This window comes from Harpia harpyja, chromosome 6 (genome assembly GCF_026419915.1).
Source record: "Harpia harpyja isolate bHarHar1 chromosome 6, bHarHar1 primary haplotype, whole genome shotgun sequence".
In the NCBI taxonomy this organism is placed as follows: domain Eukaryota; kingdom Metazoa; phylum Chordata; class Aves; order Accipitriformes; family Accipitridae; genus Harpia; species Harpia harpyja.
In genome coordinates this window covers 16737003-16762613 of record NC_068945.1, presented here as the reverse complement: position 1 = coordinate 16762613, position 25611 = coordinate 16737003, and the positions used below count along the sequence as shown (strand labels likewise).

Below are 25611 nucleotides of genomic sequence, written 5' to 3'. Positions count from 1 at the left end.
TGTCCCCCTGCAGCCCATGGAGGTCCACGGTGGAGCAGATATCCACCTGCAGCCTGGGGAGGACCACACGCTGGAGCAGGTGGGTGCCTGAAGGAGGCTGTGACCCTGTGGGAAGCCCATGCTGGAGCAGGGTCCTGGCAGGACCCATGAAGAGAGGAGCCCATGCTGGAGCAGGTTTTCTGGCAGGACTTGTGACCCTGCAGGGGACCCACGCTGGAGCAGTCTCTTTCTGAAGGACTGCACCCTGTGGAAGGACCCATGCTGGAGCAGTTCATGAAGAACTGCAGCCCATGAGAAGGACCCACGTTGGAGAAGTTTGTGGAGGACTCTCTCCTGTGGGAGGGACCCCACGCTGGAGCAGGGGAAGAGTGTGAGGAGTCCTGCCCCTGAGGAGGAAGGAGCAGCAGAGACAATGTGTGATGAACTGACCATAACCCCCATTCCCTGTCCCCCTGTGCTGCTGGAGGGGGGTAGGTAGAGAATTTGGGAGTGAAGCTGTGCCCAGGAAGAAGGGAGGGGTGGGGGGAAGGTGTTTTAAGATTGGTTTTATTTTTCATTACCCTACTCTGGTTTGATTGGCAATAAATTAATTTTCCCCAAGTCAAGTCTGTTTTGCCCGTGACAGTAATTGGTTGAGTGATCTCTCCCTGTCATTATCTCGACCCATGAACCTTTTGTTATGTTTTCTCTCCCCTGTCCAGTTGAGGAGGGGGAGTGATAGAGCGACTGTGTGGCGCTCAGTTGCTGGCTGGGTTAAACTACAACACTGGTGCCACCACTTCATGAAGCTGCTTGTCATAAGAATTCCCCTGAGATACAATTATTCTGAACTTGCAGAGAATGAAAAGCCTGGGACAACGTGTATCCTGTCCCATGTCTGCTTGGTTTTGACCTCTGCCATATTTTAAAAGTAACTTTAGGACAAAGTGGGATTGATGTTACTGCTAAGTTTCATCTTTTGCTTTGGAAAGCTTAGCTAAACCCACACTGTAGAGTGAGGGCATAAAACTGCAGGGTGGTCTTGGGGCTGGCTAGCCTTCGTCAGGTCTCCCTCTCCATCCTCCAAGCCTCCATCTGAACCTAGGCTAGCTATAATTTCAAAGGTTATCTATTTTTGCATGTTTAGAGACACTAATTTTTAGTGGCTCAGTGTTCCAGTTCCTGGTCTTGCAGATTTTAGAGCAGACTGTATGTGTACTGGTCCCCTTCCTTGCTCCAAGGTTTAAAAGGGCTTTCTCACTGCAGCTTGGGTGCCAGGAGGTAACAGGCAGGCAAGGGAAAGGAACAAGCTGGCCAAGGAGTCAAACTGGGTCGAGCATGATGGAAGGAGCAGAAACTGTGATTTATGGACAGTATTGGAAAGCCAAAGGTGAAGCATTGTGGGGTGGGAGCTTGTAAGGAGAAAAATGGGCAGGAGGGGCTGAGGGTGCAAAGAACAAGAGCTGGTGGGGGGAAAGAGGGTGGGTGCTGGAGACCTCGGTGGTTGTGGGCAAATTTTTAGGTGAGTTGAGATTGAGAAAGAGATGTCCAGGAAGCCTGGACTCAAATGTCTGATGTAGAGGAAATGCCTCCCAGCCTGTACCCATGTAAGGGATTGATTGTCTCCTCCTGGTATGCAGGCTTAGGGGCTGGCAGGGGTGGGAAGGAGTGGGGTTTGGCTGGGGAAGGAGTGGGGCTGGTGCTGACCAGAACAGCCCTGTGCCTGGAGCGGGGCCTTCTGCTCCTTCGTCACTGTTCCTTGGCTGTCAGCAAACATCTGTGAACTGCCTGGGCAAGATATGCCTAATCCTCCTCTTGTGTTGGCTCACACTGAGTCTGGGCATCTACAGCTGTGCTGTTTATCAGTTACTTGACTCGAGATACATGTTTTGCAGTGACTTGTAAGAGCCAACTCCAGTAAATGACCTGTGAGAGCTTGAGGTCTCAGGATGGATGTTTTGGGTTTTTTTTTAAAAGGCAAAGCAAATTCAAGGAACGTGGAGAATGTTGGCATCAGATCACACGAATTACACCAGAATTAGCTGCCATGTTTGAATATGAATTGGGTTTATTCTGTTTTCATAAAGCAGGGTGATGCTTAAAAGTTGCCTGGGCAGGCTAAAATTGTATGTTCTACCTCTTCTGCATGTAGTTGTGGCCATGCTTTGGCTTCTCCCAAGAATTGGTTTGCCGGCTCGGTCTTACTTCTGGCATTTCCAGGAGCTTCACCTTTGCCCTTCTCTCCTCTAGTAAAATTCATGTTTGACCAACAGAGCTATTACTGTTTCTGAGCTGGGAGATGTTTGCACTGGAGATTCACAATGATCTCGCTTGCTAGCAGCTTCATCTCTATAGTGGTACAACTGGGCACAGAGGCTCTTCACAGTTGGCATAAAAGCTGAACCGGTCTAGTTGTAAATGAGATGGGAAAATCATGGGCCTGGCAACGATGTGTTTCCTTAACAGAGGCAAATGGCACCCAAACCAGCTCCAGTAGCTCTCTTTTGGTTTCATCTCTAACCATGCCAGACCTGTGCATGTGGTTTGAGGTTTGCCTTAGTGCTGGCTGGAGCCGAGCTCCCCTAAACTGAAGAAGTTGTTCTCCGCAGCTGATGCCAGACTGCGGGGCCAGAGCCGCTGGCTGTGGCAGAGGCAGGCTGCGGCAGCTCCCGCTCGCAACAGGAGCAGCCAGGGCCGTGGGGCAGCAGCTGCTGCTGGGACGGAGAAGTGGGAAGCCATCCCTCCCGGGAGGGAGCAGCCGCTGCCACCACCTCCCTGCCTGCTGCTGGCCGCTGCCGCCAGCCCGGGGCTCTGGCCCAGCTCCCCCGTCCCGCTGCCTGCAGGGCGGCCAGGCTGGGTTTGCTGCCTTTGCCAGGGAGCCTCCTGCCAGTTTTGAAAGCGATACTGTGTCCCTCAGAGCCGGGCAGGAGGAGGGTGACAGCAGGCTCCAGCCCCTGCTGCCGGAGGGGCCGGCTGCGTGGCGCCGAAGAAAGCCACTGCTGGCTGAAATTTAGACGAACAAGAGCAGCTTGGGGCTTTGGCTAGTGTGTGACTTACAGCATCGGCGTACTCGCCCTCGTTGGTGCGGGGGCTTCCCCGGCAGCCCCTTCCCTGTCCCCTGAGAGGCCAGCCCCTGGTGTGACGGTGGCCTCCAGGAAGGCTGCCAGCCTCCTGCCACCATCCCCGCAGCCTTTCCTCGAGGAGGGCCGAGGAAGCGCCTGTGTGCATCCCTGTGCAGCGCAGGTGCTGCTCCTCGTAATGCCGGTGGGAAGGCCAGCGGTGGCTGCCCGGCCCCGGAGGAGCCAAACGGGGGTGTAAAGACGAGGCAGGGTGCACAGCCCTCTCCTGCTGCCGGCGGGGCCTGCCTGGGGAAAGGCGGGGAGCCAGGGCTCCCAAAATTTGAGGCAGCAGCAGCGAGCAAAGCAGGAAGAGCTGATGAAATTTCCTGCGGGGCCCACGAGCTATTTACAGAAGAGACGTGTTTGGTGGCGTTCAAGTGGGGTTATTACAGTTTGTGTCACGTGCTGATGACGAGCTGCGTTGCTGCAGCTGATGTCATGGGATGTAATGACAGCAGTGTTTGCTGGCCGAGTGACAGAGGGTGTAAAGGCTCCTTTCAAGTGCAGGGCAGAGGCCCAGGGAACAGCCTGCGCCGAGGGATGGGGGAGTTCCCCAGCGTCCGGCGGGGACAAGAGCAGCAACCCCCTCCAGCAAGGGTCCAGCTGGTGATGGAGTCATTCAGCACATGGGAGTTTGGTGCTCCTTCCCCACTTGCTTTTGAAAAATTGCTTCGTGCAAAGTGCGTGTCGCATTTGGCTGTCCTCAGCCTCTCTCCCCTGCAACCAGAGGCCTGTGAGAGCCCAGGGTTTCTGCGCTGAAAGTACCATGGGGTTTATTAGCAGAAAAAGCATCCTGGAAAATATCTGAGGAGCTCGAGTTTGAGAGGTGTGCATAAAACCAAGCAAGACTGTGGTACTGGTCCTTCGCTGTGGCAGAGAAGGGCAGCCCCCCTTAACACAATTGGAGTGTGCGGCTCCTTGCTGCGACTGCTGCCATCCCCAGCCCAGGGTGTGCCAGGCTTTTGCTAAGTATAAGCCAACTCAGGCCAGCCTGCTGAAAAGCTGCTGCTTTTGTGCCTGCTCCCAACTGCAAACAGCTGCTGTAAATCCAGGGCTGATTTTCCTACTATTTTGTAGGATGAAGTCATCCCTGTCTGGCCATACTCGAAGGTCTAGTCATCCGTCTGCTCTGTTCCAAGGCATGAGTCAAGGGAGGGCACATGTATGCGACGCTGTGTGAGGTGTGCGTCCCTGCCCACGGCTCAGACACCCTCAGTGCCCACCACAGCGTTCGGGAGGGATCCAGGGTTACCTCCAGCCTGCAGTGGGGTGTTTCTGAAGCCTGTAAGGAGTGCAACAGAGAGATTTCAGGTCCCTTCCCAGCTCCCTCTCCACCTGCCTGGGAGGAAATTGGCTGCAGATTCAGGGCTTGTGAAGGCCCTGATTTGTGCAGCAGCCAGATGTGGCCAGGTGGGTCTGATGGACACCCCTCACTGCAGAGCACTGCTTGTGACTTTTCTCCCATCCTGTCTTGCCTTGACAGCATAAATCCCAATGCCTACAGTTTGCATGCTTATGGGAGTGGATGGGATCTTGCAGGGGGTACAGCTGTGATTTATAGGATGGCAGCAGGATGCTGCTCAGCTGGAAGTGAGAGGCGGCTCCTCTCACAGCTGCTCCACTGCTGGTCAGATCCTCTGACCTCAGATCTCTGTTTGCTTTTGCTGACCTATTTTCATCTGCTGTGCCCAGCACATGGCTGAAGAAGTTGAGAGCTAGAGCAGCTGCTCTTCCTGGGGATTTTTCTCTCGCTGTAGTGCCATGAACCGCCATCTCTGCCAGGCAAGCAGAGCACAAGGTGGAATTTGCTTAACCCCATGTTGGAGAGCAGAAAAGGGTAGGTGTGCTTGGGTGCTTGGGGTCTACTTTGCTGGCAAAAACCAAGCAAGCCATTTGCGTTCCAAGGCTAAAACCATACCTCCTAGGTACCTGCTGTGGATCAGCAGCACCGTGGAAAGAAAAGGGCTGTGTTTGCCTCCTAATAATTGGCTAAGACAAACCTCATGTACGGAAGCAGGAGCTTCTGTAGCAAAACTGGGTGCCGCAGCATGTGTGTGCTGCCTCCCCTGGGGAGCAGCGGCATGGGCCCCTTGGGAGCTGCTGTGGCCAAGCACACCCACCCGGGTTTCGAGGGCAGCTGTGTGGGGGGCCCAGGGAAGCTCCCTTCTTCCTCGCTCCCTGCAGCAAGCCTGGGAGCAGGTCTATAAACCACACTCCCTCCCTGGGCGGTGAGGACTCCCCTCAGAGGGGTGCCTGGCACTGCTGGAGCTTCCCAGGAACGCTGGGGTCTCCTCCATCCTCCTGCACAGGACCTGGGTGAGGAGAGATGCCTAGGACATCCCTATCAAGCATTGAGTGCAAGTGTGGGGACACAGTGGGAGCAGGCGGTGCAGCCCAGTGAGGGGGCACAAGGAGATGTCTCCCCTGCAGCCAGAGCACAGAGCTGTGCCGCAGGAGCGGGGCAGCCCCAGAGCATCCTTGGCTCAGATGGTGGGAGGCTGTGGGGTCATGCCTTACCCTCACCCCCTTGCAGGGGCCACTCTCCTCTGGAGACACACCAGAGCAGCTCCTGACTATTAGTTGCTGTCTGGTTTCATCCCCCCAGTCCCTAGCTGAAGCCCTGCAGCGTGGGCAGGAGGGGAGCTGTTTGCTGCGGGGCGTGGGGCACTCGGGGAGCAACTGGTGAGCGCTGGAGGAGGCACCACGGGCTGGTGGGTTGGGATGCGATCTGTGGGACTGAGGCAACGCAGGCTGAGGTGAGTGCTTGGCATCCGCTGCCAGCCCCGGCAGGGCCCAGCTGAACTGGCCAGCCGTGCCCACAGCCTGGCTCTTGTCTGACAGATGCCCTGGCATGGAGACCCTGGCTGCTCTGGGAACAGCTCCTTTTGCTTTAGCTGGGTGTACCCCAGCACTGGCTGCACGGAGGCAGACATCCATCCTCCCGCTGCTCACGGCAGCAGCGTGCAAACAGTGCGAGTGACTCCACAGCCCAGTTCCCAGTGTGTGCTCGGGTTTTAAGTCAGGGCAAACCTTCACCCTTATTTTTTGGTTTAAGAAATAATCCGGTTCTCACCCCTGTCCTATTCCCTCCAGTTACAACCTATGCACAAACTTGCTGAGTCAACTAAACCAGGTATAATTCACATCTTCACTCTCTCCGTGCAGGTCTCTTTACAGGACCATGTTTATTGTGGATTAATGCACCTGAAATCAAACATGGTTCATATGCAGCAGGGCAATGTGTATTTATGTATCTTTTTTTAAGCTGAGTGGAGATGGGACTGCTAATCCTTTCTGACAGGGAGGTCACCCTTGAGACTGGTGCCCCAGGAGGGCAGTCACCACGGGCAGGCGCAGGGAGCCGTGCCAGCTGGAAGGGGATGCCCTGAGCCCGTGGCTCCTCCGTCTGCGAGCGGCTCCTGACTCCTCGGCCTTGACAGCAGCCCCTTTTCCCTCCGTGCTGCCTTCATCTTCCTCGGCTGCTTCTAGCTCTGATAAGGTCACTGCATCTGAAGCCTGGAAACCATCTCCACCTCCAGATTTACTTCCATTACCGCAGTCGTTCCTCTCCTCTTTGCTGTAACACCACCTCCAGCGAGGCAAAACCCGCCACAGCAGGAGCTGTAATGTCCTGAAATGTCCCCATCAGGACCTGGTTGTGACTGGTACTGTCCCCTTAGTGTTGGGTGACACTGGTGGCAAGAGGAGCCGGATCCGTACTGACCCTAGCACACATGGGGTGCGTTTGTGGGCTCCTGCTTGTGCGGAGAAGGGGACAGCGCTGGTGTGAGGATAAAGCCCTTTCCCATAAAACTGCCCTTTGCAGCAGCTGCATGTGGGTCTAACCCCAGCGGTGGTGGCTGCGGGAGTGGGTGGCTTGGTGGGCTCGGTGAGGAGCCCCGCAGCTCCACACGGCCAGCACACGTGGCGGGCAGTGTTGTGGGCAGTGCTGCTTGTCAGGCGGCAAGCGAGGAGGGTGTGGGCGCTTGCGCTGCAGGAGGTGACAGCTTGGTGTGATGAGCCGCACAGCTCTCGGGGCACCTGGAGAGGTGCAGGGGGCTCCCGAAGTGGGCCACCTGGCAGAGGAGGCCAGGGCAAGGTTCTGCCCTGCTGGCCTGCTCCCTTGGTGCCACCACCATGGTGTACCCATGGGTGCGGGGGTGGCTACAGATGGGGATGGTGTAGAGCTCAAGGTGAGACCCTGTTTCCATCTGTAGCCATTGGTTGTGGCATCCCTACCCCTGACGTGTATCCTGCCGGCGCCGGTGCCAAGAGCCCCACCCTGCTTCAGAGGTGACAGAGAGCTGTGGGCTGTAGGTGGCTGGTTCACAGCACGCGCTGCATGGCCAAAGGCTCTTCTTCCCGTAGCTCCGGTAAAAACAGCGGCGCAGCAACCAGGAGCACTTCTTGGCATCCCCATGAGTTGCTGGCACATCCCTGCTGGCCAGGCCACCACAGCTGCGTTTGCAGTCCCTCCACTCATACCCTGTCCCCACAGGTTTGGTGGGGAGAGGGTTTTCTGGGATGTAGTTTAGGGCTGCGATTAGCACCAAACATGACATGCTGAAGCTTAAGTATCTATTTAAAATATGCCATATATTTGTTTTTAATGAGATGGTATGGAGCAGTTCATACAAAAAAAAAAAAAAAGGAAAAATGGGTGCTCCCCACCCATTGTCTGTAAAGCTCTGTGAGAAACGGCCCATGCCCACCAGCCAGGAACGCCAGGTCCAGGGCAGGGGGCTGCTCACCCTGGGACAACTGAGGGCAGCTTCAATGAGCAGGGCAGTGCTGCTCTGAGGGCAAAAGTGCCCATTTCTTAGCTGCCTCTGCAGTGAAACTAGCAGGCAGTGGGAAACATACTCCCTCTTTTGGTGGGTCACGCATAACCCCTTCCCAGAGGTAAGTCCATCTAGACAAGAATCTGGATGCTGTGCTAGCAGTGTTAGGAAGGGTCTCCTTGGCAGAGCTGGCGTAGCTGCTGTTAACTAGTCAAGCTGTGCTACTTCCATCATCTGGTTGCGTGTTAAATTAGTGCAGTTCAGGTTAGGCGCCATGTCCTGCCTCTGGGGTCCCAGTCGAGGACCACCCCCAAGACCAAGAGCTGCTGCCTCCCTGCTGGGAACCACTAAGGGCCCTGTTCTGGCAGGGCTGTGCCTGGGCTGCCTCAGACTCGGGCGCTCAAAATCCTGGTGGCTCCCACTGAGGGACAGGCAGACAGCGTCCCCTGCCCCTCCTGCTCTCCTAAGGCCAGATCTGCCCCACCGAGCTCTCTGCCTCCTGGGGCCAACTACCCCAAAGCGGCTCCACGGGAGGCAGGGTGATGGTGAAACGCCAGCCATGCCAATGACCTCGGCTGTCCTGGCTGTGAGCCGATGGCCAGGAGGAGCAGCTCAGTAGGTGTTGTGCCAGGAGCCGACCCTGCTGGTCCTTGCACAGCCCTTTTGCCGCAGCCTTTCGAGGAGGGAGCAGCTTCCACTGTCGGCACCATGCTGGACCTTGTGTTGAAGGACGCAGGATGCGCTGTGCCATGTCGTTACCACCTCATCTCCCCAGGGAGTTGCAGTGGGCATCCCAGAATGGCCTGTCTCCCCATTTCCTCCCCTCCCATCGCTCCGGCCAGTGGCAGCCCCGTCCTCCCGGGTCTCTGCCGCATAAGGCGCGTTGCGGGCAGCATCACCGTTGCAGGCAGCATCACTGCAGGAGCAGCGCCAGGGGCAGGAAGAGCAGCGTCGGCGAGACGGAGATCTCGGCAGTGCCACCACAGTCTTGGGCGTTTTCCTGGGAGATGGGAGAGAAGGCATCAGCTTGCTTACTGCCAGGGTGGCTGCTGGCAGAGGGAAGGGAGCCTGCCCCTCGCCTTTGGAAGGGGGAGCAAAGCCTGTGGCCAAAAGGCAGGATCACCAGCGGAAAAGGAAGGGACTGCTTTGATGCCCGTGGGCCACCTGTGAGCTAGGAAGCCATTTATTTCCTTGGCTTTCGCCATGCTCTGTCTCACACCCTGAAACCAATCCCTCAGCCTCGGAGGCTGCAGCAGGATTGGCTCCTGCCTGCATGTGCCTCCTGCAGCTCCTTCCAGAGTCCCCTACCCACAAGCAGGTCACTGTGCCTGCTCCTGGCCTCGCGGGGCAGGGTCAGGCAGCTGGGCTGCCTTGCACACTGTGCAAAGGTACCTGGACCAAACTCCTGCCAGCCCGGCAGACAGGAGAGCTGCCTGGCTGCACCAAGCCCAGGTCGCAAGGGCTCGTTACAGGAATCAGGGCTCTTCCAGCAGATGAAACCCAGCAACCCTGTGATGTCGCAGCTCAAGCCCTTCCCAGCTGTCACTAGTGTGACCGTCCTCCTGTTGGGAAGCCCCTTGGGGAGTCACATGTCTGTGTCTGGGTCCAGCCAGCATGATGGGCATGCGATGATACACACAATGCAGGGGTGTAAGAAGAGGGGTGCACGGGTACAGGCATGCCCATGATGAAACGCAGCCGCGTGGTCTCCCTCCCTCCTGCTCTGCCCCGGGGGTACCTCAGGGTGAAATGCATGGCATGTGTCTGGCCGCCGCCTCAGCTTCTGGGACCGCATCCGTTCACACTTCACTGAAGCGTTATGTGCGAGGCTGTTAAGGACACTGGCAGCAGCAGGTAGCGAAAAGGGGGACGAGCACCACACAGACCCACAGGCCCCTGATGCAAGTCATCTAGGTGTAACTGCACAGCTTGGGAGACAGAGTGGGAAGGGCAGGTCACCCTGCGTGGGCTGGAGATATCTCCAAGTGCTAGAAGGCAGCAAGGAATGATGGGCAGCTGAAAGTGGCCACAATGCATGGAGAGGGCCCAGCTTCATGGTGACAAGCTGCACCACATTGCTGCCCTTACGAGGAGTGAGGGATGAGGATCCAGCAGGGTTGAGTTACGGAAGCACCTGGGAGCAGTGCTGGGGAGCCAGCCCAGCTGCACCCACCCCACCACTGACCCTTTCTTCTGGCCTGTCCCACCCTCACCCTTGTACAACGCATCTGACAGCCTGGCCAGTGGAGGTGGGCTTCCTCCTGGGGGGCTGGAAGGCAGAACCGTTACCTCCCCTCCACCACACTGCAACCCTACCTGCTCCTTGTCTCTCCCCAGCTGTCCCACAAGTCGGGCCATGCCCCCACCCCTGTGGCAATTGCCCCGGGAGCATGTTTTCTACCCTAGCAAACATGGAGATCAAAGGGCCTGTGGAGCCACGCATCCTGGCTGCGCATGGAAGGATATATTTGACCTCTTTTGCATCCAGCAGGACAGGTGGGAAGACACTGCAGTCGCAGGCAGCATCCGTGATGAGGAGCAGCAGGTTACTGCTGGCAATCTGCTGTGCCACAAACATCCTGCAAGAAAAGAGTGGGCGGGAGAAAGCACATCCCTCCTGCTGCAGCACCAGAGCAGCAGCCCCGGCATCACCTGGCCCACAGCAAAGAAATCCAAAGAAAACAGAGATCATTGGAAACTGGATGTCAGCAGAAAGCGGGACAGACACAGTGAGCAGCCGTACGTACGGGGGAGGTGGCATTAGCATACCTTTTTGGCCTCAGGAAGCTCCAAACTGGCTGAGATTTACAACTCCATGCTAGACACAAAAGCCAAAATCAAACCCAAAGCACCAACCAACAAACAAAACCCAACACAAGCCCTCCCAAAATGGGGCAGCATGTCATAGGACATGATACCTGAGAAGGCCTGGTTTCATTTGGAGGTGTGCCAATGCCCATTCCATGTATATTTAGGCATATGCTTATACAATGCAAGGATGTATGTACTATGTGGTTCTGCAAGGAGCAGAGTTTTGCTAAATTTCATGTTACTGGAGTGAGAAATGGAGGATCCCAGTAGCATCACACGTTACATCAGTGTGATGGGACTGACCATCACCACTGGTGCTTGGTCTTGTCTGCTGCCACAAAAACCATGCAGCTTCACTTTGCAGCCACAATTTCACCTGCCCCTTCCCCTCCCTGTCAGACAAGTAGACTACGGAAAAGGGCTGGTGACGAGCACAGGCATATGCTGGTGGGGATGTCTCTAGATGTAAGCGTTTGCCCAAGGACGCGCACGTGAGGGCTTGCGGCAGCACTGCCGCCCAGTTGTGCAGGCGGCAGAGGGCTTGCGTGGGCAGAGCAGGATGAGGGCAGGCACGTGTTTCGGCTGCGTGTAGGGCTTTGTGCATGAGTGTGTGTGCGCACATGCACATGCGTGGGCAGCTCAGACGTGTCTCCGTGCTCACGAGGCTGTGTGTGCCTGTGACTGGGGGTTTGCGCACCGGCACGTGCATGTCTGTGGCACCCCTGGGTGAGCACAGGGAGTGGCAGGGGGTGCGTGTCCAAGCCTATGCATGCCAGTGTCACCGCAAGGCACTGTACATGTCTGGGCATCTCACCAGCCTGAGCCAACCCCCCCGCCCGATGCCTGGCAGGCATTGCCTGCCCTCTGCCAGCACAGAGGCTGCAGCCAGCCAAAGCAAGGCTGAGCTGCCCACGCTGCTGTCCTCCACTGCCTGCTGGCAGGCTGTCCTGCCGCCGGGCATCAGATGGCCGTACGGCCCTGGCAAAGAGTCTGCAGGCTGGCCTGGGGCTGCTGGGCATAGGGAAGGCCAGGGACGTCAGGCTTGGCATGCCTGCGCTGGTGGCAGGGCTGCGGCGCTGGTGGCAGGGCTGCGGCGCTGCAGCCAGTACGTGGCTCTGTGCACTCCCGGTTGGGCTAGCCACCTCTCAGCCAAGGGAGAGGGCTTAGAAATACTGGATTAGAAATACAGGTTTGTGAGGATGTGCCCCCTGCATCGGCCAACCTGACTGCACCGGAGGACTGCCCTGTCTTCCTGGTTATTCACCACCTAGTCTTGCTGCCTTCTAGCCTTCAGGAATTTTTGTATTCACTTTTAGAGGTGTTGAACGTCACACACTGCAGCATGACCGTTTCATTAGTATTCCTGGCTGATGACTGCTTTGGGAGCTTTGACAAGCAGATTTTAACCTACGCACAAATTCAGTAACCAGGATAGAGATGCCCCATGCACCAATCTGCAAGCCAAATTTTTGCCCAGGATGGAGCACCCAGCCTACCCTCACTCCACTGGGAACCACCTGGGCTTGTGAAACGTGACTGGGAAAGCCTGCACACCTGAGCAGGCTGCTGGCTAACGCTCCACAGAACCTGTGTCAGGGGGTGTGTGTGTCTCTCCCGAACACCTGCATGAAAGATGCACAAGAGATGCGCCTGGGATCCAGAGGCTGCAACTCCACCTGTAACTATGAAGGAGACGAGCAGGACCCAGCGGTGGCTACTGCTGGTGCTGGTGAGGTGCTGCCTCCAGCAAGGAGGGGTCAGCCCCAGGCTGCGTCGGTGGCTTAATGCACAAACAGGTCAGTTTTGTACACTCAGCTCCTCTGGGTCTGCCCAGATCTTACTGCACCTACACAATACCTTGTTGTCACCAAATCTGCAATCTCGTCTAAAACAATATTTAGCAAGGCCTGGTTTTCCTAAAGTCAGGCTGACTAGCGCAGGCTGTTTTCCTAACCTTTAAGTCTTCCCTGCAGTTGATCCAAGACTGCAGTCAGACTAGGTAGGATTGTTGTTTTGTTTTTTTTTTTTTTTTTAAGAGGGATTCCAGTCAGATCTGTTTGGACACTTCATGTTAGGAAAAGCTGGACCAGTGGAAATTCAGCCTTCTGTCACCTTTCTGCATGGGATTGCTGATGGTGCTGTGCAACTGCTGAAAACAGCCTCTTTTCACAATGACTTTTCTGTAATTTTGGACTGTTCATTCTCTTAAAATGAAAACGGAAAATAAAAAAGTGGACCCGTGTTTTCATTTCTTTCAGTTTAACATTTCTTTTTTCCCCCTCCCTGCTTTTTTTTTCTGTAGAAAAACAGAAAAGAGAGAAAATAAAAAAAGGAAAAGGAAAGCCGAAAGCATTGCAAAAAGGAAAATTTTCTAAGGAGAAAACTTTTGCCAGAAACATGAAAAGCCACGAAAAGTTCCTTTCTGAAATCTGTGGAATGGAAAGATATATATATATTTTAAATGTTCTTTCCCTCATTCTACAGCCACTTCTGCTTATTAACAGATGGTTTTAAATTTTTTTCTCTTTTATTGAGAAGCAGTAACTTGGTCACTTCACCTCCTCATTGTCCAGTGTGGCTGTTTAGCTCTGCTCTGTGGCCAGAGCTGCAGATGGTGGCCATGCCATGGGCACAGTGGCAGGCAACTCTTCTCAGATTGCTTTTGTCACCGATGGGCTCTGTGACAAGTCTCGCGTGCCGTCACGACCTGGGGAGCCCCCAAATGAAAGGGAAGCTGCAATTCTTACTTTTGGCAATCTCCGCACTCGATCAGCCCATTGGTCTCCTTGATGGCCGGCTCGTACACAAAAACAGGGTACTCCGTGTCGCAGGGCTGCAAGATGTCGTGCTTCTTGTGCTTGTGAGCTGCGATGGTAAGGAGACAAGGTGAGAAATGAAGGGCAGAGGATCATATAGGAGCGGTCTGCACTGAGATGGAAGCATTTAAGACTGGCGCTGTAGGTTGGAGGAGCAGCCCTGCGTCCCCCCACCCGCGGCAGTTGCCAAGAGCAGGTGCTTACCAGAGAAGAAGGGAAGGAGATGCTGCAGAAAGCAGCCAGGCAGTGATCCCTGCTCCCACTAGGTGGGGTGGGAAAACCGGCCTATGTGAGAAATGTGCCCAATATTCCCACTCGCCTTCCCCAAGCAAGCCTGGATCCTGCCCTGCCGAAGCCGCAGCCGTGGGGCCGCAGCGGCCACAGCACCCCAGGGACACCCGTGGCCAGTTAGGCAGGGGCATTTGGGCACTGGTACCCCTGTGTTCAAAGGAAGGGGGAGTCTACCGAACCAGCAGCGTTAATAAAGTCCCTCCTGTCTAACCGAGCCCTGGTTCACGCACTTTTTAAACATTCAAAGCTGCGACTAGGCTCGTCCTCAGTGCCCGTGCTGAGGGATCTGCCCCTGCAGGGACCCTGCGTGTCCGTGGTGGGATTCTCCATCAACCACTGATCCTTCCTGAGCCCTCTGACATTTCAGAGCAAGCCCACAGCAGGCAATTTGAGGGGTTGAATACGTATCACGTTAAAAAGAAAACACCGCCAGCAAACAGATCTGGCCTGAGACCACAGGGAAACAGACAACAGCTCTTGAGGACGAGCAGAGACCCAGCTAACACACAGCGCTGGCTCCTGGAGGGAGCCATCCACCGCAGGGGCAGGGAGCAGCTGCTCCATCACTCATCAGTCACACTCTGTGGGACTTCCAAACTAATTTGGGGATGAGGGAGAGCTGAATTGCCTTACTGACCCTCCCTCGAGAAGCAAGGGCATCCTTTCTAGGAGTTCAGCAAAGTCTGCCTTGCCTGAAACAACCGCCTTGGGCCCTTCTGGCAATTATTTTCTGCAGCTGGAGGTAGCAAAGCCAGCTCCTGCCTCAGTAAGACACAGGGGAGTGTCGCCGATGGAAATGTGAGGCTTTGTTGCTAGGGCAGAGGTGGTTGTGGCTCAGCCAACAGCAAGTATGAGAAATGGTTTCTACATCAGCTTTGGGTCTGAGCACAAAAGACTCACTCTGCAGCCCTCCACCCACACAGCGGGGGGGCAGGGAAGAGAGTCCTTCTGATGTGGAGGACGGCCAGCTTATCCCTTGCAGCAGCGGCACTGAAGATTTATAGAAAAATGCAGCAACATGGGTTTTAACCAGTAAATGTATGGTAAGAAGGCACCGAGAGGGCATCCATGATCCTGATGGGTAATTTGCATCACTGTAAAACCCTCACTGAGAGCTATGGTCTCCTCTACCCTGACACTGCCAGAGCACCCAGAAAGCAGCAGGCACTACCCCGTGGAGCTTGCCATCTAAACAATGTGGATTACATGAGAGAGAAAAGCCAGGTGATTTTTCTCTGATTTTTCTCTCCACCATGGCCATCCAGCAACACAAGACATCCATTAAGAGCCAGGAACTGCCACACAATCTCCCCTCTAATGCCTTCCCCAAGTGAGTATGATGGGTACTCAAACACCTCCCTGCAGTAGAGAGTCCCCAGTAGTTGTGCCTTGTGCTTTTCTTCCGAACTCTCAAAAAATGTCACTTGCAAGGCAGCCTGCTACTTAAATCCTCCCAGACTGTAGGACCCATCTTTCAGTATCATGGTTAGGTTAATTTTGCACAGATCCAAAAGCACACAGGACTCAATTCCAGCGTGATACCTTGTTCTGTATTCACCCTGGATTCACACTAAATTAATCAACTAAACTCATCGTTTCAGGGTCTGCCTGGCTGTGCTTTGTCACCATTCACCGTCCCTCTGTGCAAACCCCACATTGCAGAAACCCAGAAAAGCCTCTCCCGTTTTTGCTAATGGAGAACACCTCTCCTGTTATGGGGACAAACAGTCCTGAGAACATTTGGCATGAGCAGTAGAAGACCTTGTTACTGAGGTGAATTTCAAAGGCTTAGACATTTCTGATGAAACACGCAGAATATCCCTGTTTATGCTGTAAGGAGAGAAACAACAAACTCTTTCCAGCTCAGACCATCTCCGGGGCTGCTAACTGTATTCTGGCCAGTGAAGTCCCTAATGGACTAAAGGAGTGTGAGGCACAGAGTGGGAGCCCTTTCCTTCAGCCTAAATTCACTGTACTAGTGGCTGGGAAAACAGCTCCAAACTCTGAAACAGGTGGCCAGACTATCATAGTGTGGGCCAGGGACAGACCTTAGGGACATGCTTGTGGCAAGACCGTGCATTGGTCCCTCAACCATGAACCATCCAAGTCCCATTGTGTTACCCCTGGATTTGCAGCACTCAGTGACTGGGGCTGTCACCGCAGCACAGCTGTTGGTGACGGACTGTGCTGGTTCTTGCTCAGAAGAACAGCTGCGATGACCACAAAGGTGACCTGATAAAGTTGGGGCACAGCTGCTTGCAAGAATTTAGCATATTGCTCGTGTCAGGAGTGCCAAAGTGTCCTGACATAGCAGAGACTTCATCCAGGTCCTCATTTTTCCTCTGTCCCTGGTAAAGAATGACATCCTTCACTGGCTCCAGCTTCCTGGTTTAGTGTCATCAAAGCAGATGGAGTTAAAGCAATACAAAAAAACGGTGGTGTGAAAGATGGGGTGCAGGGAGGGGGTGAGTGAGACCATCAGCTTGGAAAATATGGGATGGAAGGAGATTTGAGGCCTCCCAGCCTCAGCCAGTGTTGAATCAGGGCTGTCATGCTAGACTTGTTGGGCTTGGAGAACTGGGCCTCAAGGAAAAAGTCAACTAAAGAGACTGCATGATCGACACCCAGGATAAACCTGGCCAGCACTGCTTGCTGGCCTGACCTGCACACATGGGCAAGAGCTGTACCTCAGCCCTGGACACAAGGACTAGAGAGGCAATACTTGAGCAGTAACCCTGGGCTGAGCTATGCCAAGGTGGCACTCCCAGGAGCAACCTGTGCATTTGGAAGTAAGCAGTGGGAAGTGTACCAGGTTTAGTGCACTTCAGGGGCACTTTTGCCGCTGGCAGTATGGGCTAAAAGTCACTCGCAGAGGTTGCTTTTCTGTTTGAGTCTTTCAAGACCGTCTGCAGTTTGACTTGCTCGGGGTTAACTTCATCACATGCACCAAGCTGTATTTTTAAACTCTTCTAAATTGGCACAAGTTCCCTGCACAGACAATCTTAAATCAGTTTCTTGGCACAGGCTAAATGAAAAGAAGCCACTTTAAAAGCTCCTAACTTCTGCACAGAGACAAGACCTATGACAGAGATTATGCTTAAGCCTACTGCCACTTAATTTGCTTGGAAGCAATGCAGCTGCAGCAGTATTGAGAAGTTCAGAGAAGCCCAGTAGCATGTACATCATCGGCAAAACACTTGGGCTGAGCCTCTGCATGCACATGCTGGACATCAAAATCTTATCAGCGCTCTGAGTCTGGTGGTCAGGGATTAGTAAACAGTCAGAGGAGCTGATTGATAACAAATTGCAAACTTTATAGCAAAGAGTGAGTTAATTCCAGGCTGTCGTTGCTACCATCTGCACTTCCAGAAAGACTTTGTCAGACATTTGGCAACCAATCCTTCTGAGTAGCAAAGGCAGCCGCCGCGCGTTGTTATGACCTATACAGCCCAGATTGTGAACTCTTTCCCACCAGCATAAATCATCCACCAAAGTCAGTGGATTTACTCTGGGACACGAGACAAAATCTGCCACTTACTTAGTTACAAACACAAAACACAGAATTTAATCAATTATCTTGTAAAATATCCTCTGTGAACATTACCATGCAGTCAAAAAGAAACTTTTGTGAGCTACAGAATTTTAGAAATAGTCCTTTCTAGGCTGCATGCCTTGGCTGGAAGTATTTTTGGCTTAATTAAAAGCTTTCAAACCTGTGGTGATGTCCATAAAACAGAAGCCCTCACAAACACAGAGGAATGAGATGCTGAGAGCAGTGAAAAATCTGTGGAAGCAAATGTGTCTTCTCACCATCTCTGAAAAGCAGATTTGCATGGTGAGTGCAGTCTGAATATAGCATGCCCATATTCCAACAGCAAGTCTCGCCTTCCCAGAAAGCAAGACAGCTTGGGAAGCACAAGCTGCAGAGCCAGAGGTGCACAGTCCGGCAAGGGTGAGCATTAGATCCTTGACCATTAATTCCTCTGCACACATCCCTGAATAAATGTGTGCTCAGTTTCTCTCTCACAAAATGTCTCCTTCTCTTCATATTTTTTGCATACACCAGCCTTGGCATGCAGTCAAGAAAATATTAACTTCTCTGGCAAAAATCTACAGCCCCTTCTTAACAACACATGCAATCCATTTCTTCCAGCCCCAACAGTATTCTTCCACCCTGCTACTCCCACACACACATGGGCACTCAGTTTTTTTCATCCATAGACACCCTCTCTTTCTTTTGCTCGTCTTCCTATAGTAAGGCGCATTCCAACTATCTCTATTTCTCTGTCTCACACATACGTCTTGCTGGGCAGAGAGCAAGTCGGCGGACACAAGCTAGGTATGGAAGCAGGGAGATACAAACACAGCCACAGTCTGGACTTTCTCTCGAAGGGATTTCTAACTTGCCTGTAGGAGCAGATTTATGAACTAGAGTATATACTGATCAGTTGAACTGCTTGAAAGTAGTTCTGCATTATCCTGGAGCTGGGCTGGGATTCATCAGAAGGAGCTAAGCCATGGGGTGTGGAAAAGAAGACTTAAGTTGCATCTTAATAACTGAAGTCTACAAGACCCGTATAGTTTTTCCTGCAAGAAGGCACAGGTCGGTCTTTATTTTTGGCATAACAGCTGAAAAGAACGGGGCAGCTGGGAAACAAAGTGAAGAACATGCCATGGTACACAGGCTACAGGCTCATCTATGCCATAGTAATGAATGATGGTGTTGTCTGTGCCCACAGTCCCTGAGGAGGCTGGTGTGTCCCTTCTTTTATTGACTTCTCCGTGGCAGACCTTCAATCACCAGCTCAACCAGTTAAATGAGCAACAGCATCGCTTGCTTCTTTGCAGTGCAGGGAAATAGAGCCTGCCTTGTCCCTGTCACACCTTTCTGCAAGTTCCCCATTGTCCAAAAGGTGGAAAAAGTCTTTCCTAGCCTGGGATTTCTAGCTAAATCCTGCTTTTTTGGCTGTTAAGTGGTTCTACTTACAGTGATGGAAGACAGCCTTGGCTGGAAAAGTCGCATCACACACACAGACACACAATGAAGATGGAGCCACGTGACAGTTTCACATGATGGCAGCGCAATGAAGAGATGAATTTGCACACAGCAGTCATGGAGGTGATGCGGGAAAGAGACGAAGAAAGCACAAAAAGAAATGGTAATGAGCAGTGAGAACCCCCTCCCTTTTTCCTCACATCTCCTCAAGCAAAGACTAAATCAAACTGCAGCCATTTAGTATCCACAGCAGCTCCCTGCAGGAACACCAGGTCAGTCTGTCCCCCAGAAAAAGCACTCCCTCCTGTACCACCACAAGTACTGCACTTGCTCATCTGACTCTTCCTCACCAATTTCTGCATGGGGCCACTCCCGTTACCCTGATGCGCGTGAAGCAGCAGCCGGGGCCGCGTAGAGGATAGCTGCAACTTCTACCGCCGTCTCTGGGGATCCTCTCAGGAGGAGGTGAGTGGGACCTAAACAGTACCCAGACATTGGGCTGGTTTTCTGACTAGAAGGAAATTTTGCTTTCTAAAAATTACTGTTTCCCCATTGTGCCAGGAGAGTTCAGTGCAGAAGACTCAGCCCCACAGTTAGCAGGGAAGATACCACTGTCTCCACTAAAAGCACCATTAGTGAGGATGTAATAACAGCACCTACATGGCTGCACAGAGCACTCCTCACCTTTCCCTTTGGATTGCTTCAGGGCCATTAACATCCCCCCTGCCTACAGGGGCAGGGATGGGACCGCAGAGACTTCCAGGATGTTTTTAGCAGGCAGAACTGCAGCTGCAGGGCAGGTCACTGGATTTCAACCCAGATACACCCCTCTACTGCACTCAGCTGCTGTGCAATACCATGTGCCATCATCTTCTCTCTTCCAGAGAGGGTCCAGAAGGGCAAGTGAAGACCCTCAATGTGTTACTGAACCTTACAGGTTTCTGGCTAGCTTCCTGGGACCCCTGCTAGGCTCCAGAGAGCCTGCTGCTCCAGCCCTGCTCTGTCCTGTCCTGTAGGCTACCCTCAGGAAGGACTGGAAGGGAGCCTTTCCAACTGAAGGGCTTTGCAGCTGATGGTCTCTCTCATCCCACTGCATGTAGGGTGGGGGTCCTCAGAAAGAATAGCCTTCCCCTGCCCCGGCAGTTACCCTGAGGAAAGCAAGTAGCATGCTCCGCATCGCACACACCTCACCCTGACTGCTGTGGTGCTGCGGCAGCCTGAAATGGGGGTGGAAATGGGGGGAGACAGGGTGGTGGTGGGACCTGGAAGCTGGATTCCAGTGTCCGTGGAGGGAGAGGTGACAGGGCAGATGGCAGGCTCCTTGCATGAGGCCGGGCTTCCCCATACAGCTTCTTCTGCCACCAGTGGCTGTAACACTCACGTGCTGTGGGGCGGCTGGACTCTTGTGTACTCACCATCTGCCAAGTTGTCTGAGTGCCAGAAGCTACTCATGTTAAACTCCAAAAGGAAGCTGTCAAAAGAGCAAGAACAGAGGATGCTTTTTCAGCAGCCTGGAAGGGTGCAGGTGTCAGGGAGATGGCCCCGTTGCCTGGCGAGTATCAGTTCCAAAACATTTACTATGAATTTGCTGGCAGTGGAAGTCTGAGTTTGGGTTTTTTTTTAACTTTTTTTTCCTCTCCACATGATAGACTGTATCATGGGATCTGTACTGTGGAATATCTGAATGGGCTTTTTCCTGAAGTACATACTATGAGGGGGCCTCGCCAGCGAAGGAAGGAATGAGTACAGCAGCCCCTGAGGCTGGAAGGGGATTCAGTCACCGTGAGACCCACCTGAGGAGCAGGCACGGGCCGTCAGGGAGCCCATACTCTGGCTACTTGGAGGTAGGTGCACGTCACATTAAATTATTCTGTACCAATATGCTCAAGCCCTCAGAGCTGGAGCTTTTCCACACCTCCCTTTTTGCACACCCAGCAAGCTGAGCCGCGGCACTTTCATCCTAATTTGAGCTTGAACTCTGATTCCCCCCAGCAGTTTGAGGTGAGCCTGAATCCAGCGCTTGATTCAAGGCCTCCCCTCTCTCTTCCCTTGTGTCTCACTCAGACCTGAGCTCCCTGGCTTCCTTCCTTCAGCCTTTGTCCCCTGTGAAACAAAGGTGTACATTTGCTCATCACGGGCAAAGGAGACAGGCAAGAGGACTTGGCATCAAGGATCTGCACGGGGCCCCGGGAGACCCGAGTCCTATTTCTGACTCTGCCACTTTGTACTGAGTGACTTCAGGTAAATCCCAGACCCACTCTGGGCCTCTGCCTCTCAAAATGGGAATGGTAATAGTTTTCTGTCTCCCAGGAGCAAGGCGCTGAGCTGAATGTCAGGAGAAGGCTGAGAGCAATGCCCTATGCGGGGGCCTCTGCTTGCAGCTTTCTCAGCTCTTGCCCCATTGGTCTGAGCCTCCCAAACACCCCCATCTTTTGGTACTCACATGAGGAAATCACTTATCAGCCATTTCACTGCAGCTAGAAAGGCATAAATTGGCTGGAGAACAAAAGAAGACATGAGAAATACCATAAGGACCTGGTCAGAGAGTTTATAATTGTTATGCAGGACCCAACGTTTCAGACCACTTCCCTGATCAGAGCTCTCGAAGACAAGCTGGAAATTCAAGGTCTGGGCATCACTGGAAAATGTTCAAAATATACATCAAAAGCCAGCAGAGCTGCCTTGCTACTAATAATATCTTCTCACCCCCTCCCCATCAGGGTCAGGGAGTTTATCACAAATGTATGAAGGACTTTGAAGATGTAATTGCTTGATGATTTCTCTCCAGTATGGACGACCTTGAGAGCTCAGAGCAGGAGAGAAACACAGCTAAATGGGACACCACCAGTTTATGATGCTTTTATATTCTGGTAGCAAGTGGTGTTTCTGGGACAAGCAACAGCATTGCCCAGGATTTAGTATTATCTGCCATTGATTGATTATGCTTAACTGTGCTTTCATCCAGCTTTTCCTCAAGATGGCATGACTTCTATCAGCTTCCTGCTTTTCAGTTACAAATTGGAAATCCAGCATTGTCCCAGGGACAATTCAACTGCAGAGGATCCTGCTGCTTCTTTTCTTCATGGTAACCATGTCTAATTTTCATCTCTCCCTCTCATAATCACACTGTATCCTCAAACCCAAAACAGATGCAGCAATCACAGGACACAAGATAATGTTCCATTACTGCTAACTGATTTATCTTCAGCCAAAATAAGTCAGCAAACGGTAAAATGTATAGATGGTTGGGAACTTGGCTGATTTTTATGTATGTATATGAAAAATTGACTTTTCTTGATTTCTTCCTTTTCAAGGGTTTCGCTAAGAGGGGAAAAGGACAGATGGAGGCTGAATGCTCACCTTTTTATTCTCTTCCCAATTCACCTAGGTTTTGGCAGCTCATATTTTGTGACATTTCTTTCAGTAATCAGAATTGGAGGATATGATCAAGCAAATATTTTCACTACAATCACAGTATTTTCTCTATCCAGCAGAAATATAGCCATTGCAAAATGGACATATTGTTAAAAATGTAACACGTTGTTAAAAAGTAATATTTTGTTGAAAATTCTTTTACTGGAAAAAAATTACAATGTCATGCTGCAAGAAGTACTTCCAGCACACCACATTTTAAAGTATCAAAACCCGATCATAACAGTAATAAACTCATCCCTGTTTAGGGTTGCTTCAACTAGTTTGAAGGGAACTGAGTGTTGAGTAGTTACTGAGTTCTGCCTGTTTCTGTCTGTTCGGGGCCAGGTTCGGAAGGTAGAGTGGGATTAGATTATTAGCTTGTTCTTGAGGTTGCATTTGGGTACTGGCAAAACTATTCCCTCTGACAGTTTGTTCCCTGGGCTATCAGCATTTCTCTGACGCTTTAACCCCTCTCTCTGTTGCTCCAAGCCCACTCATTCTTCCCTGAAAGGCCAACAGCTTTCTTCCAGATGCTCTGTTCCCTGACAGTGCAACTCTCCTTTTTGAGCTGCTGAGTAAAACCATGCCCTGTTCATTTCAGCTGCTCGCTGGTTCCTTGGCTTTTAGGAGAAGCTTCGCATACTCTGGTTCCTGTCATCTCTCTGGTCCTTATGACTTTCAGTGAGATCCTATATGCCAATAGAGAGCCAAATCGGAAACCAGTCAGTGGCCATCACTGCCTCAGAAATCTGCCTTAGATGAGTTTGGACATTCCCATCATTTGAAAGCAAACATCTACTGAACTTTTTCGGGGAATGTGCTACATCAAGGTGTTGGAGATGTCCTAGGAGAAAGCCTCTGCAGCCAAGGCCAGAGAGGGCTGCATGCCGACAGATACGTACGCTGAGCAGAGGCCGGGCACCGCTGTGGTGGTGGTAGGGTACTTTACACATTGCTTGATAATCATACATGGTCACCCTGCAATCAAAACAAAACAAGCAAACAGTCAAAAGCAAGCAATGCAACTCCCTATGGGGGACACACGTCAGCTTTTTCTAAAAAATTTCCTGTATGGAAGAACTAAAGCAGTGGCCTGCTTACACGTGTCTTTGCTGTTTGGCCAGTGCTGGATCTTGCAAAGCGAGAAATACAGGCTCTGGATTAATGTAACTGGGTCAGTACAGGAGGAAATATGTCCCTAATTTCAAATGGTGAGTAAAGCAGGCTGTGAAGCAGGAGAATTATAATTGTAACTACCTCAGGTCCCCCTAGTTCCTGTTTTCAAGCCACTGAAACTCTGAACTCTCTTATGACATAGGCTGGGGGAGTGGAGTGAGACGAACAGAGGTATTTTTAGGAGAAAAAGAAATGTGCTCAGCCCGCTGCAACAGCACATCTGGGGGGCTCTCAGACAACCGCTCATAGAAAGGCTTTCCAAGTGGCAGAAGGAACTGAAGCAGTTTATACCCAAAATGCCAAGAAGTGTTTCCCATAGCATCTTGCCCTGGAAAAGACAGAGGAGCAGCTGCTTTCTGGCCACATAGAGATCAGGAGTTAATGTGTCTCTTGGCACTTTGCAGCAGGTGGAAGAGCAGGAGATGAGGAGGAACAGGGTGTGTGGTTACAATGGCTGAGCAAGTCAGGGGAGGGGGCAGGTAGATAAAGGAGCTTTTGTATCAGAGAGTCACATGCATCAGTATGTGCATTTTCCCCTGCTCAAGTGCTGCTTATGGGGACCAATATGCCTGACCCACACACCAGCTGAAGAAAGAGAAGTACAGTGCAGAGATCCCCACTTACCGCCTGAACATGCCCATGTTTAGCAGCTGGGTCATTACTGAGCCATCCACTGCACCAAAAAATTTTCCAGTCTGCAAGCACAAGAAAGGAAAAAACCAGAATAAACCGACAACAGTAAAATTTCCAAGTGCTCAATGGCTCCAGCCAATCTAGTCTGTCTGGAGGCCTACTACGCATAACAAGGGTTTTATAAGGAGGTAACGCTGAACTTTGTCCTTTGGCTGGCTGGAAAGCTTGAGGGAGGACTTCCCCCATTGCCAGCTGGGCATCCTGCACCGTTCCTACCGCACCTGGAAATGATTTAGCCCATGTAAAAGTCCCTGCAGCTTGTGACAGAAAAAGGCAGACTCTTAAGCTGCAGAGACCCAGGCACATTGATTCACTGGAAGCCTGGGCTCTCCTGTGGGTTTTTGTGAATCCACGTTCTCTGGATCTGAACGCTTGACTCTCTCTCACTTGAGCCTCTCTGCTAGCCCATGGCTACAGTGACTTCAGAAGCCTCTGCTGTCCTGCTGCCCTGCTGCCCCTGGTGAAATAACCCACCATGTGTAAGTGTGCTGTACAGATTTATTTAGGTAGCAAATGCAATTTTACAACTCACTGCTGTGCAAGTTCTGAGCAGGCAGTAACCCAAAACCCACAACACAAACCAATCCATCCCTTTAGCTTACACACTATGCACTGGCCCGGCCAGAGCTGTTGCACAGGCTCCACTCTAGCAAAAGTTGCATTTTTGCAGGGGGCAACAACCCCCAAATCTCAACTGCATGCCTGGACTAAAAGTGCAGCTTGTGGGCCTCTGGTCCCATTTATGTTTTGGAGTCAATAACCTCAAGTACAGTCCCAATCCCAAATCTGGGAACTGCTGCTGTAAAGACTTCTTCAAATAAACCACAGTTCTGGCTTTCCTGATTACTAAAGCATGACAAATCTATTGCAAAAATGCTTCAAATCTGCCAAGTCCAGTGCTTTGTTTGCAAGCAAGTAAATAAAATACTCGTAAATAATAAGAGCGCAGATATGAGCTGCCCTTCGTCTATTTTCCTGGCTCATGGGTCTTGACATAGTAAATAGCTCCTATATGTTATGGAAGCATTCACACAATTTGGGGGGGACATTTTACTTTTCCACTGATAGGCTAGCAGTCATTTAGCATGTATTAGCAGATGACTTCATTTATTTGAGTGGGGCATTTCCACTAAAAAAACAAAACCCTTAGGCAGATTTACCTAAGATCATATGGTAATCATCTAACAGTAGTGTTACACGATTATGAGCCTCTTCTCAACAGGGTTTAGCAGGCGTTTCACTGTATAAATTGATACATAACATCAACTCCCCTTCAAGCATTTAGGCTGTAATCATCTCAGACATAGTCAAATGTGCCTGAGCAAGCACTAACTTTTTTCACCTCCCTCCTTCTTTCAATCTGATTAGGGTGGTGAGGAGGCCAGCTGCTTCCATTTAATACCGGTCTGCAGCCCCAGCAGGAGGCAGAGCAGTGGGATTTAAGGCAGTGCAAGCTGCAGTTGGTGTGGCAAGGGGAGGGCCGGGCCGGGCCGGGCCGGGCCGGGCCGGGCCGGGCCGGGCCGGGCCAGGCCAGG

At 52.2% G+C, this 25611-nt stretch overlaps 1 protein-coding gene across 3 annotated transcripts in view; it reads right to left on the bottom strand.

Annotated features, from left to right (window-relative positions):
- Window positions 1-6254: 6254 nt before the first annotated feature.
- Window positions 6255-25611, bottom strand: part of CACNA2D4 (calcium voltage-gated channel auxiliary subunit alpha2delta 4) — a 133368-nt gene continuing 114011 nt past the window's right edge. The window contains exons 31-39 of one of the 3 annotated variants that reach the window (XM_052789187.1): window positions 24008-24078; window positions 23110-23185; window positions 21237-21289; window positions 20209-20264; window positions 18785-18805; window positions 13438-13555; window positions 10346-10458; window positions 9618-9700; window positions 6255-8879 (exon numbers count right to left, since the gene is read on the bottom strand). In XM_052789187.1, coding sequence (XP_052645147.1) covers window positions 8793-8879; window positions 9618-9700; window positions 10346-10458; window positions 13438-13555; window positions 18785-18805; window positions 20209-20264; window positions 21237-21289; window positions 23110-23185; window positions 24008-24078 — 678 coding nt within the window. In that variant the 3' untranslated portion in view covers window positions 6255-8792. Of the gene's footprint in view, window positions 8880-9617; window positions 9701-10345; window positions 10459-13437; window positions 13556-18784; window positions 18806-20208; window positions 20265-20415; window positions 23186-24007; window positions 24079-25611 lie in introns of those variants that run through there. The other 2 variants (XM_052789186.1, XM_052789185.1) reach the window with 2 other exon arrangements.